Source organism: Corythoichthys intestinalis, chromosome 2 (genome assembly GCF_030265065.1).
Source record: "Corythoichthys intestinalis isolate RoL2023-P3 chromosome 2, ASM3026506v1, whole genome shotgun sequence".
Lineage (NCBI taxonomy): Eukaryota > Metazoa > Chordata > Actinopteri > Syngnathiformes > Syngnathidae > Corythoichthys > Corythoichthys intestinalis.
The window spans coordinates 52,170,307-52,188,820 of NC_080396.1; the positions used below are offsets into that span (position 1 = coordinate 52,170,307).

Below are 18,514 nucleotides of genomic sequence, written 5' to 3' on the forward strand. Positions count from 1 at the left end.
AATGTAAGTTATTACATTCCAGCTAAACCAGGGGTGTCCAAACTTTTTGCAAAGGGGGCCAGATTTGGTGTGGTAAAAATGTGGGGGGGCCGACCTTGGCTGGCGTCCTTTATGTAAAATATATTTAAACAAATTTTAGCAAACCATTCTGTGTGTCACATTTGCTTTGAATTTTTTTTAAATGAATAATTTCAACAATCTTACAGCTAGCCTTTGTGCCGTTCTCTTTCGACTCTCTGTCTCTTGCGAAATACTGCTGCTGTGAAATTAAACTAGCTTCATGTTGTTGTTCATGTTGTTTCTCGCTGCTTATCTTCCCTGAAATCTTGTCGTACATGACAGCGTGTCTTGTTTGGTAATATCGCCTCACATTGAACTCTTTAAAAACGGCGACTGTCTCTGCAAATGAGGCAGACACAGTTGTTGCGTATTTTAGTGATGAAATAGTCCAATTTCCTTGAAGTGTCGGCCATCGCAGTCAACTTTTTTTTCTTGTCGCCATTTTAGAAAATTGGAAGTAGAGGGTCGTTGCTTATAGTGTTGCTGCCTTTTAGTGGGTAAATGAGGAGCAGTATTTAGTGTGTAAGCTACTTCAAATGCTGGTAGCAGTACTGCTGACCAATTTATTAAGTCTGTGTGTGGGCCAGACGTTGATTTTATGACAGAGGCTGGGGGCCGAATGAAATTTGACCACGAGCCGCATTTGGCCCCCGGGCCAGACTTTGGACATGTCCAAGCTAAACAGTGTTTTTGTCCCTTTTACATTGTATACTTTAGCCTTCCTCTTGGCTGTTTGTCAGCACAGCTGTGACATTACCCAAAGAATGATGATGCAGGGCGTTCAGATGGGCACTCAAACAGCATTTCAATCATTGCCATCAGTCCTTCTGATGTCCATCTTGGCTCCCCTTTTCCAGATAATGACTGAACAGCGGCGTCCAGCCCCAACTAACACTGGGAGGATCTCAATCTTCAACAACGCCAGTCTTATAGGCGTTATTTTCAGTCATTATGATTACTTAAGAAGACAATTAAATGTTAAGCATTAGACTCTCACATTTGAGCCATGACTTTCCTCACCTCTATATATATATTTTTTAAATAAGGTGTACAAATCTTGTATGGTGGCGGGGGTGTCGACTTGGCAAGGGGTAACCATCATTCTGTTGGAGAATTTAGCTTGTGACCTACTTCTTGGACATGTATATTTACAGTTCACGAGTGATAACTTTGAGCATCTAATTCGCTTAGACACAGTGAGCGCATAAACATCTGCATGTTTATCCTGAGCATTTGCACATCTCAAAATAGCTTGTGGTAGATGACACCTGCCACGTATATTCGTCTCAATGCTAAAAAGGTATCACCTCGATCAAATCGTTACAATTAAGAGAATTTTCTCTTTGCCCCCTCGGATCTAATTATTTTTGCTATCTGTGTACTTGCAGCTTGTGTTTGAATAATTATAGAGCTATAGTTTACTTTCACATTTATTGTAGGCTTTTAAAAGCAGCTTAACGGAGGCACATTTTAAAAAGTTGCAGTTACAGATCTATGAGTAATTTGCGTCACCTGCTGGTCTATAAATAAAATTACACTCATTCCGAACAGTCTTCCTTCAATGTTTTACAAAAACTTTGGGTAGTTGGCAAAATAATTTCAGAATCTGATATAACAATTTCTCTGCATGCATTTCATTCAAACTCAGACAAGAACCACGTTTTTTCCTGGGTTTTATTCATTAAATTCTTATAAAATATCATTTACATTTGTTTTAGTCATTTACACATATTGTCACCAATCAACAATTTTGGCTATTTTCCCTTCCCATCCCATTTTCAGCCACACATTGATCGTATAAGTTTCATTGCCTTAACCAAGACATTGTGCAATGATCTCCAGTGTCAAAGTGAATGGGCAGGGGTGAAAGAGGAAGGGGGTTGTGAGGTTTTATTGGGTGAAAGGACAGAGGTATGGTTGTGGACTTGTAGAAAGCATGCCAAGAGTGGGCCAAAAACATTGGAAATAGGACAGTCTGACAGTAATACCAGTTAAGTACTTATCAGTGGACAACCACACACACACGCGCACACAGAGGTAAAGGGACCGTCGACCTCCAACCGATAATGTTCAATTGGCCCAATGCACAATTTCATGCCACAAAATAGCAAAGCTCTTGTTTGTCCAAAATCAGTAATTCATATCATGTGATAAATGTAAACTACTGTAGACATTTTCCTTCATTAAACTCAGCAGCAGTCCTGAAAACTGCTTAGCCCTTTTGTGACCTAAATGATCAGTCTGCTGTTCAAAATTGCGCCGGATGATGCACCAGGGCGCTTATTGACATAGATTTGCTTGCTAGGAAAAGGTTTATCGAGTCAAGTCTATACTTTAGCAAAACATTTTTTTTTTTACTAAACAGAACAATGACAAGACATCCAGGGCTGACCTCAGAATTTTATCGTTTATCATTTGTTCTTCATTTGGCAATGTCATCACAATTGCAAAACTTCTCAAAGTCACCTTTCTGCTGGTATGACTCACAATGACAACATCTAAACAACTGAATATACAGCACGTATAATGTATACCTAATATCAAATACATTTAAAAGGCTTTGTTAAATGGAATAAGATTGCACGCTTCCTAAGCTCACTTGAGACATTAGTCATGAATCTCAAAGACCCAAGCAGAGGCAGAACTCCTTGAAGTTTTTGGAAAAGGTTCAACAACTGAAAGCTCAAATACTAAAAAAGACATAAGAACAAAGTGTGTTGGAACAAACATGCCCAACAATCAGTCTTCTCGTAAACAGACTTCATAAATCACACCTGATTTACTGCCAACACTGAAAGACCACAGAGAGGGCTCGCAGTTGCACTGTGGTGATGCCATGCTCACAGGCATTTATAATGGGTACACAACAGGAATTCCTATATGAAAATGGCAGATATGATTGCAAGGCAATTAAACAGAACACAGCAGCCAAGAAAGGGTGTCAAAAAAAAAAAAAAAAAAAAATGCATCCTACAAACTGCATTAATTCATTGGCTGAACTGAGCAAACTGCATTTGAATGAGAAACTCAAAAGGCTTTTGGAAGGAAAGCAGTTCATTGGCATTACCTGCGTGGCATATGAACTAACTGGAATTACTGTGTGTATGAGTACAAAACATCACTAATTTTCATTTGCAATGACATGCAGAAAAACTTGCAGCATGCCATTTTGTAACGCTTCATTATGTGCTTAGATTCCTGCTCAAATGATAATAAAAAAAAAAGGTGGACTAGTTTTGAACCAAATATGGACAAGTGGCTTTATGGTGTTGGTGAGAGTCAGGCAAGTGTATCAAACATTACAAAATTTCACATTAGTATGGGTAGATGATGCCATCTCTCAGCAGCACAGAAAACTGCACCTCCATACGACAGACTCCATATGAAGTAAAAGATGCCATTCGGGTTTAGGGTCACACTTTCCCATTAATTGTAAACAAACCCAAATGTCACTTAAGGGATTTTTTTGTCAGTGTAGAGCAGCAGCTATTACGTGACAATAATTAGTGTTCGTGGGCGGAATATAAGTTCTATATATTTCAAGGAAGCAAAAGGTGGCACATTTATGTTCAAACTAAACGGGTTTTAGTGATGGTCTCTGTTGATTTTTCATAAAGTAGAGCCTAGATGCCCTCAGAGTCATCACAGGAACAATTGTGTAAGTCACATTTAACAGAACACGGCTTTGGTGTTAGTTGTAAAGTGCACAATGTTCTGAACTTTAATGGACATGGCCACCGGTCAAACTCTGGTCTAAAAACAATAATTAACCCTTCAATTGCAAACCTTGTGTGATATTTTAAGATCTCCAATCCTCTGCTGATGCAACATTTTACAGTACTACATTTACAAGTGTTTTTGTTAACATGCAGTTTCACCAGAATTGCGATAAGAATTTTGGCTGTGAAAGAAAAACTTGCATTTAAAAAATACATATTTCCTATTGGACAGCTTTCTTGGGAACCCTGATGGTAGCTCAGTGGTCTGGTGGCACTACTGCCACTGTGTAGGCCCAGGTCGATTCCAGCTTGTGGGTTTGCATCAAGGAAGTGCATCCAATGTAAAAACTATAGTGCCAAATCTATCATGAGAATCGACTGTTTCACTGTGGCGACTCCTGAGGGGAATAGCCCAAAGGGAGGGGGAGACGGACGGACGGACAGCTTGTTTGGGCTAAATATGAAATACAACACATCCAGAATTTTAGAGATTTAGAAGTCTGGAAAGTCACACTGGTTGGAGCGGTTTGAGGTAGACAAAAAGCATGACAAAACTTTCACATTAGATACTGTTTAAAACAAGTTTCGTATGCTTGAAGAGAATATGCATGCAATTGATTTGTGGTCCAGACACTTGCTGAGACTCCACCTGAGACTTGACAGGGAACCTCTGATCTAGTGAGGGGGAAATGCAGCATCCTGAAACGTGAGTTGAATGGGCTCCAAACACGCACACACACCCGAACAATATGATTAAGATGTCAAGAGCAGCACTAAAACAGTCTGCTGGAAACCATGAAGGGACTTGGAGGTTGGTCATTTACAAGGCATGAGTTCATCAAAACAATATGGCATCTGATCATTGTCTCAACATGTCCCTTTGAGATACAGTACTTCCTGTCAATCCTTAAAAGCCACTGTTATCTAAAGGTCTCATACTGCTCTACATAATTGTAGTTTTAAAATATATACTATTATGTTACTATTTCCAGTGTATCTTTTTTCACCATTTTCAAGTTTTAATAAAAGTTTTCTTCACGCAATGTCAGGAGGTCTTCTCAGCACACACATAGACATACAGGATATAGATTCTCTCTCATATATTTATATATATATATATATATATATATATAGTATTTTTTTTCTTAGTTTACAAGTTTATACCATTTTGGACATATTTCTAAGTGAGAAGTCATTCAACTTTTTAATTCCAGATTCCCTTTGAGGGAGCAAAAGTGAGGAACTGGGTAAGCACTATAGTATCACATGACTAGTCAAGAGCAGGTAGCAAGGCAAAATGTAGTAGTCGTCGTAGTAGTATATTAGATGAAAGGCCATAACTTAAAACAGTCAATCTGGCCCTACCAACAGTGAGACAAAATTAACTATTTGGAGTTCAAAAAGACTGTCAGCTTGTGAGTGTTTCGCGAAAAAATGGCAGCAGAGTCGAAGCAACAGTGCGTGGCAATGCCGTCGTTTAAAGGAGGGGGGCTAAAAGCGTAGAACCAAACCCTCAGTCTACCTGGATTATCGGTACACCATGTGAGAGATGGTGCCAGATTTGAAGTTGAGTTGATGGTTGGGTACAAACATGTGCTGGGGATTCTTGCGCGTGCACATATCCTTGGCATACAAGCCAATGCATGAGTCACATGATACCTTGGAGCAGGTGACACATGTTTGAGACGCACCTGGCTTGTTGCAAAACCTGCATCGTGATCCTCCCATGCTCATGCGCTCACTGCTGCTTCCCTTCGGCGTAGTCAAGGCAATTGACTTACTCGGGAACGGCTTTGTGGACAACAGAGGCTTGTCACCCACATGGGGATGAGGGTGGGAGTGAGTATGCGAATGGGTCAGTGTGAGTGGGTGGGGGTGGAGATGGGAGTGGGAGTGAGTGTTCGAGTAGACGGAAAGCTTCTCCTTGACAGGAACGTATCCATCGATTGGTCGGGTTGATTTCAGGTGGTACTCCTGCAGGCTGCAGCATGGGGAGGGCTCGATGTCATGACATGTCGAGCACAGTATCACGTCACAATGCTGGCAGGAGGCCACTGTTGAGCAGCCCATCCCACAGCCCTGACACTTCACACTACCATGGGATTTGAGCAGCCACCCGTCTCGGGCATCTCGGGGCTCTCTGGAAGGAGGCCGCGAGGGTGTTTGTCTTCCACCGGCGCTACCCCCACCCCTCTCTGTGTACAAGTCGATCTCATCCAAAGACGAAAGATGATAGGATGTATAAGCGTCAGCTGGTGGGGGCGACTGTGTGGGGAAGAAATCGGCAATGGGGCTATAAGAAGGGGGTGCTGCCACGGAGAAAAGAGATGCTGAGGTGTTGGGCCTAATGATCTCATCCTTCATATCTTCCTCGGCATCAACAAATACAGGCTCCTTCCTCAGACTCAATGAGGCTTTCAGGATCGGTTTGGTAACTGCTGCGTGCCAGTGACCCGCCCCATCTGTCACATCCACAGACTTCGACGGCCGGCTACCTCGCCTCAGGTGGTGAGCATGAGGCCTCTCGATATCTAGCGGCTGCACAGACAGGCGAGCCATGTCCACCCCGAGGCTGTCACGCCTGCGAAGCGCCTCAGCACAGCCTGCTGCGTCATCTCTGCAGCCCTTGCGGAGCTCTAACGCTTCTAACTCGGAAGCGGAACCCCGGGCCAGTGCCACTACCTCCCCCAGAAGACGACACTCTGCCTGGGCAAGGAAGAGCTCAAAAGACAACTGGCGGAGATGACCCGTGCCTCCTGGATGCTCCTGGAAATAAAACTGCGAGTCGTGGTCACAGGTGTAGCCAATTGTGCACATTAGAGAACGAAGCTCAGCATCTGAAATGGCAGACTTCAGATGGTACACATATGGGCCAGTGAAAGCCTGAAAGAAAAAGAGATTGAATTACAACATGGGTGGACAAACACTGCAGAATTGCAAGTGATAAAACTGTGTAAAAGAGCCTATGAGTACAAGATGGTCCTTTTTTTACTAACAAGTTCCCTTTAACATATTTTTTTGCCTCAGTTGAAGGAAATAAATTGATTTTACGTAACAACAATCCATTTGACCCATCTCTCTCTCTCTCTCTATATTATATATATATATATATATATATATATATATAAATAAATAAATCATTGCCCCGTAATGGCCCTTTTCCATTGCCAGAATTGAAGTGCTCCTCCCTCTTTGTGTGAAGTCAGTGAAGGAATGGACACAAAATTTGATGTACTGCCAATCGTGTGCAGAAAGCAGCATAGTCCACTAAAAAGAAGCAGTTTTAACTGGCATATCATTGCTGTTGGGTGGAATCCCATTGATGGTACACCAGACTCACCGCTGTTCCAGCTATAGAGTCTGGTGACCGTTCGGCGTATCAAATTCCCAGGGTGGCGCAAGCCACAGCAGACAGACAGCGGAGTGGACCAATCAGTGACGGGTGGACGTGCCGTTGATAAAGCGACAAACTAGCGCGAGGGACAAGTTTATTCGACATGGGTAGCATGAGACGGACTGTTGGTTTTAGCGACTCTATGTATTTTAAGTCATTTAAAACTGAATTTACCATGTATTGGAACATATTCTCGGCTCTCCCATTCGCCATCTGTGTTGTTTTGGAGACGACTTCCAAGGCGCAAGAGTGACGTTGCTCATTAAGAAGAAGTCACGGAAATAAACTAATCTGATTGCACGGATGATTTCGTTCGGGTTCGAGAGGCCAACTAGGAGATGGGTCCCAGACTATTCTCACAGTGTTTGAAAAATGCACGGAGAATAGTCTGGCGGTGCCAGGTAAGGAATCCCAATCCCCCTAAATGACCTTTGCCAGGAATGGAATACTTAAATTTGCAAATGTAATTAGTACAATGTGTCACGATTCAAGTATTTCAAGTACTTTGATGCATTTCCGTGCAGTAGTTGAAGAAAAAAAAAAAACGTTACATAGAAATGACAACACCTGCTTTTTACAACCTGAAAACTGTTTCAAACCGAAAAAATGAAAATGTTCAGTGCAAATGAACAAAGTAGGGCTGGACGATATGGCTTTACGTCAGGAGTAGCCAACTCCGGTCCTCGAGGGCCCCAATCCAGCTTGTTTTCCATGTCTCCCACCTTTAAAACACCTGAATCAAATGATCAGCTCATCAGTAAGCTCTGCAGGAGCCTGATAACGATCCTGATTATCTGAATCAGGTGTGTTGGAGGAGGGAGACATGGAAAACAAGCTGGATAGGGGCCCTCGAGGACAGACGTTGGCTACCCCTGCTTTACGTGCTTATCACGGTAGATTGAGCAGCTTTACCTTCATAATGATAAATAACGCTAAATACGCCCAAGCGGACTGTTATGTTACAATATATAATTTGAAAATCTGAATAAATGCATGAAATACAAATTAACCATTTCTCATTAATTTATTTAACAGATTGTATTTAACATATTTATATACAGTGCCTTGCAAAAGTATTCGGCCCCCTTGAATCTTGCAACCTTTCGCCACATTTCAGGCTTCAAACATAAAGATATGAAATTTAATTTTTTTGTCAAGAATCAACAACAAGTGGGACACAATCGTGAAGTGGAACAACATTTATTGGATAATTTAAACTTTTTTAACAAATAAAAAACTGAAAAGTGGGGCGTGCAATATTATTCGGCCCCTTTACTTTCAGTGCAGCAAACTCACTCCAGAAGTTCAGTGAGGATCTCTGAATGATCCAATGTTGTCCTAAATGACCGATGATGATAAAGAGAACCCACCTGTGTGTAATCAAGTCTCCGTATAAATGCACCTTCTCTGTGATAGTCTCAGGGTTCTGTTTAAAGTGCAGAGAGCATTATGAAAACCAAGGAACACACCAGGCAGGTCCGAGATACTGTTGTGGAGAAGTTTAAAGCCGGATTTGGATACAAAAAGATTTCCCAAGCTTTAAACATCTCAAGGAGCACTGTGCAAGCCATCGTATTGAAATGGAAGAATCATCAGACCACTGCAAATCTAACAAGACCCGGCCGTCCTTCCAAACTTTCTTCTCAAACAAGGAGAAAACTGATCAGAGATGCAGCCAAGAGGCCCATGATCACTCTGGATGAACTGCAGAGATCTACAGCTGAGGTGGGAGAGTCTGTCCATAGGACAACAATCAGTCGTACACTGCACAAATCTGGCCTTTATGGAAGAGTGGCAAGAAGAAAGCCATTTCTCAAAAATATCCATAAAAAGTCTCGTTTAAAGTTTGCCACAAGCCACCTGGGAGACACACCAAACATGTGGAAGAAGGTGCTCTGGTCAGATGAAACCAAAATTGAACTTTTTGGCCACAATGCAAACCGATATGTTTGGCGTAAAAGCAACACAGCTCATCACCCTGAACACACCATCCCCACTGTCAAACATGGTGGTGGCAGCATCATGGTTTGGGCCTGCTTTTCTTCAGCAGGGACAGGGAAGATGGTTAAAATTGAGAGGAAGATGGATGCAGCCAAATACAGGAACATTCTGGAAGAAAACCTGTTCGTATCTGCACAAGACCTGAAACTGGGACGGAGATTTATCTTCCAACAGGACAATGATCCAAAACATAAAGCCAAATCTACAATGGAATGGTTAAAAAATAAACGTATCCAGGTGTTAGAATGGCCAAGTCAAAGTCCAGACCTGAATCCAATCGAGAATCTGTGGAAAGAGCTGAAGACTGCTGTTCACAAACACTCTCCATCCAACCTCACTGAGCTCGAGCTGTTTTGCAAGGAAGAATGGGCAAGAATGTCAGTCTCTCGATGTGCAAAACTGATAAAAACATACCCCAAGCGACTTGCAGCTGTAATTGGAGCAAAAGGTGGCGCTACAAAGTTTTAACGCAAGGGGGCCGAATAATATTGCACACCCCACTTTTCAGTTTTTTATTTGTTAAAAAAGTTTAAATTATCCAATAAATTTTGTTCCACTTCACGATTGTGTCCCACTTGTTGTTGATTCTTGACAATAATTTTTTATATCTTTATGTTTGAAGCCTGAAATGTGGCGAAAGGTTGCAAGGTTCAAGGGGGCCGAATACTTTTGCAAGGCTCTGTATATAACAATGAGTATTCAAGTATAAACATTTAAAACTGCTTGTATGACATGAATAATGTACAACATTGTAAATATTGCTATGGCCACTGTGCAAAAATGTCATTGTAACACGAATGACTTACTGAAAGAGGGACTTGAACAGTGCACTTCAAACAAGACTGAGTATTAGACAACTTATTGTTAATGGCTGCTGTGACATGATCACTCAACACGTGTTTACTTCAAGTTCCTACTGCGAAAAAATATCATGTTAACACCAGTTTGGTTTTTTCAGAGCATTTTCTAAAATACACGCACGTTCACATACACCCCCCCAACACACACATTAAGCTATACTACTCTAAATCTTATGCCAGTGAAACATTTAAGAATTTATGATGGCTTCTTGACACAGAAGAAAGCAAGCACACACTGAAAAATAGCTGTGGCCATTAAATAGTCACAGAATACTCTACACTCATGGATTATATTTTATTCTGAGCTGATCCATTGTAAATTTCACCATCAAAAAAGCTATGAGAGAAGTCACACAAACACATACAAAATAACGCGATATACTGATTGCTAGGTGCAGTTCGTACCAAAAGCACTGCTCCAGCATCAACTCACTGAGTTCACCGGCTTCGACAATGTTAGAGCCGCTGTCGGTGTTGATGGCAACCTCACATCCCATGCAGAGAGCATTTGTTTGCAGGCCTGAGCAATCATTTCAATAGTGTGGTAGTCGGAGAAATAATAGGCTGTATCCAGCAGCCGGGGTGTGCATCTCTCACTTGTTGTCTTTGAAATGGACTGTCAAACTGATGTAGGGCTCATGGTTTGTCGTCCTTCGCAAATTCAAAATACAGCCGACGTGAAGTTCTTTCTTGGCACCAACACCACACCATGAGCGTCGACTAATGCTATACTTGAAATGCCTGCGGCTTGGCTACCTGTCGCCGTTTCATTATTATCTGACTTCACCAGGACCACTTGTAGCGTTAGGGTAACGGTTAATAGCAACATGCCCGTCTGATTTTCTGATAGCCATGTGACTTCAACCGTAAGCACACTGGCTGTACTTTCTTAAAGGGAATGAGCATAGCGGAACAACATGTAATCAAAGCGGGCTGATTTTTTTCGTTTAAAAAAACAAACAAACAACTAATTTAACGACATGGTCAAAATGACGTCGGTCATCATGAAGCATCTCTGTAACGGTAAATTTTCGGTAAACCACCCGGCTCAAGGACAAAGTATCAAGGTACCTACATTTCGAGATGTATTTAGTGCGTGTCATGATGCAAGTATCTGAAGTACAGGGAGTCTTCGAGTTATGAACAGGTTCCGTTCCTACACTCGCAAGATAACGAATTTCCGTACAAGTCAGATTTTACCATTAAAGTTGAAATTTACATCTAAGTACTTGGTTTAAAAAAACATACTGCAACAAATCGGGTTACATGTATTTTTCAGGGTGAAACTGTGATGTGTGGAGTGTTGTGTTTAAAAAAATTCTGTCCCTAAACGCACCACATTATTGACTGGCGAGAGAGAGGGCAGGGTGGATAGGTTGGCGGGAGCGTGAAGGCCTTTTTTTGTTTTAGTTATTTTTTTGGCGTCGGTTACGGCTTACAGTAGTCGGGCTCCCTGATTTCGGTCAGAAATACACCATTGGGAAGTAACAAATTTGGCACTGTCCTTGTAGACACCGCAACACAATAAAATTTAAAAAATAAGATGTTGTACTTGCAATGACTACTGAGAGATGGATGGAGAAGACGAAGCGAGGGCTGTGAGAACCGTTGCTGAGGAAACATATGGACCTGACTTTTGGCAACATCAGGTCTGTGTGAACACAAAACCGCTTTTGGCGATGGGTTAGCATAACGCAAAAATAGCTCGAGCAAAGCGTTTTCGCTCGACAGTTTAAATTTGATCTCAACTGAATGTAAAATATTTAAATATCACCCAAAAAGGATCACTATTATTTATATACACAAGTTGTATAGGTTGCCTTGTAAATATATTTTCCTGCCTTTTTTGTATCGAAAATTAAGTGAACCGAGCACGTCGAAAACTGAACCGAAATGACATTTAGTGTACTGTTACACCGTCAAACCTACTGGTGTTTACTCACTTTGTCTTTATTCGTCTGGCTAACAAGCGTTGGAATGAAGCTTTGGTGCCTATGACAGCAAAAGGCATGTGTATTTCATATTTCACGCGGTTTTATGCTCCTGAGTGAAATGGACCGCTTGGATGTGTGTGGAAGCCATCGATTTATATATAAATTTTTTTGGAAGCCATCGATTTGTATATATATATATTTTTTTTTAATCCCGTGCCATGACAATGAGTGACTTCCTAGATTGAGGAAGAAAGCGGATGTGATGTCACCTGGTTCAGCATCTCACAATACAGCATTGCTTTATAGCATGCAGATGGACTGCAGATTCAGCTGATTTTGCAGATTAAGTTATTTATTTTTCGCATCACGCCCAAAAAAATGTGCTGCAGGTTTTTGTTGGTGCACAAGGGAGAGGCGTGTGAGCCTTTTTGGGTTTCAAAAAGTTTCTGTTCACCGTGAGATTGGCCAAAACAAGTCTGACAACTGTGGGACCATTGGACTTACGAGGGAGTAAGTAAACTACGTGTTTTGTATTATGTCAAATACTGGGATCGGGGCACACATTTTAATAAGGATGTGGCTTGCATTTTGTGGCTGACAATGCTCCTTGTCCACCGAGTCGGGTCAGCATGTCGGCTGGCCGTCACGCCTCCTGTTTTGTTTGCGCTCTTTCCTCAGTCTCCGAAGGGCACCGAGGGGCAGGGAAATGACAAAAGCCAGACTAACTCCAGTCGCATAAAATACGGTTCAGGAGGTGCAAAAAGTCGACAGTTTTGACCATTATGCAGTAATTTTGCCCTGTCGTACTGAATAAATACATTTTTAATATTTCATATTCCATATTGAAACAATGACATTTTGCTGCTTCGTCAGATTTTCCTCATTCTGAATCTTCTCCTTCAATGGGCTGAATTCTAAATCAGATGAAATCGTGATCCTGCCAATGTCATCCTACAGCTAGGGATGCTGGAGCACTATAATGCCAGGCGGGGCTAAAGGGCAGATGAAAAGACTAATTTCTCGTCATCTGCACTTTGGTAGATTGTTGCATATAGTCGAATCGTCTCAAAATGATTCTAATTCACATAACAATGCTATCTAAGATTCTTTATGCTGTCAGTGGCACTTTAATGAGGAACTGGGTTTGAAATTCCCCTTGTGCTCTATTGCCATTGACCTTTGTTGATGTTTACAAATTTCAAATCGCCAGCTTTCCATCTGCACTTAATTCGCATAAGGAAAAATATACGTAAAAAGTCGTAAATTAAATCAATCCACCACAAATAACAATATTCCCCATCCATGAATCTGGGATACATAAAAAAACACAAAAAACAAACTTTTAAATAAAACCCTAAATTCATATCAAGTTAATTGAATCAACGGCGATGGAGTGCTACCAGTCCAAATAGCCTGGAACAGTGTTTCTACTATTAATTCAGGAATGATGAGCCAACACTCCTGAATGCTAGCTGCCGCTCATTCAAATGTACTTTTTCTTTTGCCTTTATTAATTGTTAACACAGTGCACCTGCTTTCATACTTAAACGTCGCGCCAGAGGACAATTGCCGTAGGGCAATGGCTGGAGGAGATACTTTTGTCTAATGGCTACTGCGGAGGGGCTCTTCCTCTGTTAGTGTGTAGAGTGTGTTCGTATGCCATAGAGCAAGGGTGCACAAGTCCGGTCCTCGAGAGCCCCTATCCGGCTTGCTTTCCATGTCTCCCTCCTTTAACACACCTGAATCAAATGATCAGCTCATCAGCAAGCGCTGCAGGAGCCTGAGAATAATCCGGATTATTTGATTCAGGTGTGTTGGAGGAGAGCAACATGGAAAACAAGCTGGATAGGGGCTCTTGAGGACCGGACTTGGGCACCACTGCCATAAAGGCTTTTTACTGCCTATAGACAGGGTTAATATCTGATAAGTGTAGTAGAAAATAGGGGCCTTTTTATGATTTAATGTGTTTGCAGGCTTATTTAAGTAAGAAACTAATACTTTTATATACTGTAGTTTTGTTGATGTAGATGGGGTTAGTCAGGAGTGGATATTTGGTTATGTTTCTCATTTTCTAACAGTTTAATTCTGTTGACATGGCTTTAACGCATTTACCCTTAGAGATCTACGAAAAGGGATTCATTCATTGGATTTAGGAAGTCTCAATTAGTGTTGCAACGATTAATCGATTAACTCGAGAATTCGATTAGAAAAAAAGATTCGAATTAAATTTTGCTGCTTCGAGTATTCGTTTAAAGTGGTGTTGTAATGGTTTATTTTGAAAGTGTTTGCATTTAGTTTTATTGATTTGGGTGGATACACTGCCTTCTGGTCTGCCTCATTTCACATGGGTGAATCCAGCTGCTCCCTGTTAAGACCAACATAAGCAAAGTTTTTGTTTGAGCCAATGTTTTTTTTTAATGAATTCGTAATTTAGTTTAGAAGTATATTTAGCCACATAGCCACATATTGCCGCCATTGTTTGCGGGAATATGTGTCTGAACCATTTGTTAAGAGCACTGTTTAAAAAAAAAAATTTTTTTTGCATTTTATAGCATTTAAGCTATCAGACTTTTGCTATGAAAGTTAGCCAATTGTCTTTTTGTTGTACATAGATTCTCATTTATTTTCTCTACTGTTTGAGGCTGAACTGAGGTACTTTAATTTTTCATGTACAGGTACACAATAATTATTTGTCCGATAATAGGAATTGTTACATCATTTGGAGCCCACCTTCATCACTCCAAGCCGCCGCCACTTTTCAGATGAATGTTTACCGGCAAAGTATGATGAGATTGCCACACTCCTCCGTACTTTGATCGGCAACCATGCACGGCACATATAGGTTTCACCACGGACATACGGACGTGTTAGTCCTGTCAGCATGCTTGGTCTGACGGCGCAGTGGCTGGATAAGGATTTCGTATTGTACAGAAAAGAAACCTCGTGCTTCATTGAAAATGGGTTCACTCACTGCCGTTCATATGGATTATTACAAGGCAAGCCATTAATGCTTTTTGTTCTACCATATTTGATAATGAGGAATGCACTTTCACTAAATTTATAACGTTTCAGTGTCATAGTTATTTACTTGTAAGTATTTCTTTACTTGAATCCTAGCCTTGGCTTATGCAAAGTTTTGTTACTGTTCTAGAGTCCTTATTTTTCTATCATTGAGTGATGAACCTGACTATGGCAATTAGCAAATGTTTGCATTTTAAAGTTATTTTTACTAGTAATTGAGAGGCCTTTTGGTTATCGATAGGCTTGCTGTCCCATAATTGCCAGGTTAAGTTGTTTCATAGACCAAGACCACAATTGTCTAATCTCCTGTAGCACCAAATGTTTTACTGCTGACAAAGCACAATACCTGTTGGGTTTCTTTTAGTTCAGTGCTCATTGTTCAGGGAACACCTATTCAATGACATTGACCAATTGATTGTGAATGACTCAAATTATATTTGAAAAAATAAAATACTGGCACTGTATTTGAAGTAGAACTGTCTTGTCTTTGCTTTGTTCATTATAATAATGTTCATGTCATCATGAAAAATCTGGTTAGGTCAAATGCAGATCTATGTTGAATCCACCACTAGCTTTTTTTTTTTAACCGTCAGGGGTTCAAGAACTGAATATACATTTTAAAAAGTATATATTTATAATCGGTTATCGACATCGGTATCGGTTTTGAGGAGCAGGAAGTTAGCGATATTGGTTTCAAAAAATGGATAGCGTGCACCCCTATTTTCATGTTCCTTATCCGATTACTCGATTATTTGAACTAACAAGTTCATCGATTAATTGACTACTAAAATAATCAATAGCTGCAGCCCTAGTCTCAATAACCCTAGGTACGAAATGTACCAAAAAATAAACATCTGGTGAATATTCTAAAATGGTCCTATCGAGCGATTGCCATTTTGTGGCATAGGTGAAAGAAGGCCTTGGAAACATTTTTGGAGCTTAATATCCCCAATAGTTGGCATGTCAGACCCTTCAAAAATAGGTTCACTGTCCCAACATATTTGATTGAGGAAATAATAGATTTAGACTTCAGAAAAGTTCACACTGTGTGTTATGAAGCTCTCAAAATGCCATTTTCACCATACTAATGGGGTAGAAATGATGAAAATGGCAGTTTTTTTTTTTTTTTTCAATATATATCTAGAAGTTGGCATTTACAGCTTTTTAAAAGTGTACCGTACATTAATTTCTATATAACGGAGGGTAGGTTGTAGCAGAAATTAGGGAACAACTGGGTCATCTAGGGAGGTACCAGTCCTGCCAAATATCTGAACAATATTAAATATATCAAGAATCTTGCTGAAAAAAACTCATCGATGTTACACTCATAATAGTGGTATGAATGAGTCGTCAATGTGAGCAGCAAAATGGCCTCAAGCACTAAACTTACCTTTATACATCTAAACTCTTTCTTCCAGGGGAAGAGTAAGAGATTGGTGCATATGGTTTCCAGGGTGTGGAACGCTCTCTCCAGGCTCCTGAGATTGCCTCCCCTTTGACAGCGCAGCGAACCCTCAACAACTTCATAAAACCGCACCATGCGGAAACGCTGTCCTGGATCTGGCTGATAGGCACCAAGTAGTGCTGTAGCTGTAGAAAGCAGGGCCTCACTGTCTTTGTGTCTGCCATAGTCCCCCTCATGAGAGTTTGCTATTCCATATTTTTCCCCTCCATCTTGAAGGCGCCTTTCCAGTGCCCCCACATATCTCCGGAACAGGTCTTCTTTTAACTTTGCATCCATTATATGCAGCAGACTATCAGTCAGCTGGTTTGCTTATTTTGCGAGTGCATCACTCTCTTTGCATATTATGCACAAAGCTGTTACACTGAAGCATTATTTCAGAGCACCAAGACTCACTTTGTGCAGCAGCACACAGGCAGTGGTGGCGATATGGTTGGGGGAGAGAAAAACAACACTCAGCAGCGCATCCTCTTCTCCAGCGATGGCACCTTCAATTTTTGCAGCTTAGCCGTAGGCTGCATGGATATCTTATGGCCATCTCTGATCAGGCTTAAAGCCTGACTTGACACACTGGCCAAAGCAGTTCTAGATGACGGCCGACAGGCTTTTGTTTCGCTCTCTGTTTATGCAATGTTGTTGTCCATCCGTTGGAAGTAGCACATGCAGTGATCCAAGGTCAATGGGACTCACCAAGTCAAGATTTGAATGGTATGATTGTCCTGAGTCAGCCCCGAGCTGTAGAGACAGGAGAACAAGTCAGGGACGCACACAAAAGTAAGAAATCAGGAAATTTGTGTAATATTGTTATTAATTTAAATCTCATCAAAAGGTGTAAAGGTTTACTCGAAATCGAGCTGTGCACATGCATGAATATCTCACTATCGAACAGTCATACACTATTAGCGACTAAATATCACAATGCAATCTTCAAATGGGGTTTGGAATATAACAGAAGTGCGCAGTGACTAGTTACTGGTTATTCCAGTCCACACACGCAACAAACAGACTGAATATGAACTGACGAGAAATAGAGCAAGAGTAACATCGGAAGCTAGCATTACTACACCAAACCATTCCGCATCGTTGCTCCATCCAATCTGACACCGTGATAAACTTAAGACTAGATGGCGTTCGCTTCATCACTGGTTCACCCACCAAAAAATAAATGACACAAACTCCGGAAAACCACCCCAAATGAGCGAGGTCAGTGAACGCCCATTTCACCGTAACTGATTAGCTATAGCTACCAGGGTAATCTTTACGGCTAAATCAATGCATTTTGTTCTATATCCCGGAGCAATTTAACATGAGTAACAGGTGGTTTATGTATAACCGTGCTCAATTTGGCCTCATAGCGACAAAAAACGGCAAAAGTAGACCATCTTACCTTTCACAAGTGTTAGCCGGAGCTACCGAAGCCTCAGCTGTTGGAAATTCCCATCACCTCAAAGCGCATGCGCGTTCCTGAAGCGTCATTGGCTCACGCAGTAGCCTGATACGACACGTATCTATAGATTGTGTACCTAATGAACACTAAGCTAGTAGGGGCAAATATGTAAGTGCATGCGATATATTCAGTCAACAAGAAAGCAAACACACAAGGAATGCACGCTTATTCTTTGACATACAGTTGCACAAGACGACCTACGTTCACAGCAAAGGAAATGTGAATAAAAAAATAATCGCTTAAAAAAACCTTTTTCTCCCTGCACGTTGAATGCATTGCATCTATAAAGACTATTGTGTATTTTGAAAAGTTACGCCTATTAATCTATGTGAAAAGTGATGATTTTTTTTTTTTTTAGCAGCAGTACCTCCAAAGAAAACGTTGACAGCAAACAATTTGGCCGCCACGTCGCCACGCTGCTAGGCATATTTGCGTATCTACTCTTCTTTTCAGATCTTTGTGCTCACGTGCTTCATGTAGAAAGGCGTGACTACGAGCTATAAATGAATAATACGCAGTAACGTCGGGGATGATCGATCCATATTACTGTCGATTAGATCTAACTTAAGAAAGTGATGGGTCATTTTACTTGCGTCACATCACTTTTTTTGTTGTA

The 18,514-nt window shown here is 41.1% G+C and overlaps 1 protein-coding gene across 1 annotated transcript; it reads right to left on the reverse strand.

The window, feature by feature from the left end:
• Positions 1 to 1,345: 1,345 nt before the first annotated feature.
• spata2 (spermatogenesis associated 2) lies at positions 1,346 to 18,021 on the reverse strand. The gene is made up of 3 exons (XM_057830448.1): positions 17,839 to 18,021; positions 16,380 to 17,186; positions 1,346 to 6,662 (listed from the first exon to the last, which is right to left on the reverse strand). Exons 2-3 carry the CDS (start codon positions 16,728 to 16,730, stop codon positions 5,307 to 5,309), a joined length of 1,707 nt encoding a protein of 568 aa, XP_057686431.1. The 5' UTR covers positions 16,731 to 17,186; positions 17,839 to 18,021; the 3' UTR covers positions 1,346 to 5,306.
• Between the last annotated feature and the right edge of the window lie 493 nt (positions 18,022 to 18,514).

Coding starts and splice junctions, on each gene's coding strand:
- spata2 (XM_057830448.1), bottom strand. CDS start 16,730: ATGGATGCAAAGTTAAAAGAAGACCTGTTCCGGAGATATGTGGGGGCA. Junction 6,663..16,379: donor AAGAGTTTAGATGTATAAAG/GTAAGTTTAGTG, acceptor TTTTTCTTTCAG/GCTTTCACTGGCCCATATGT.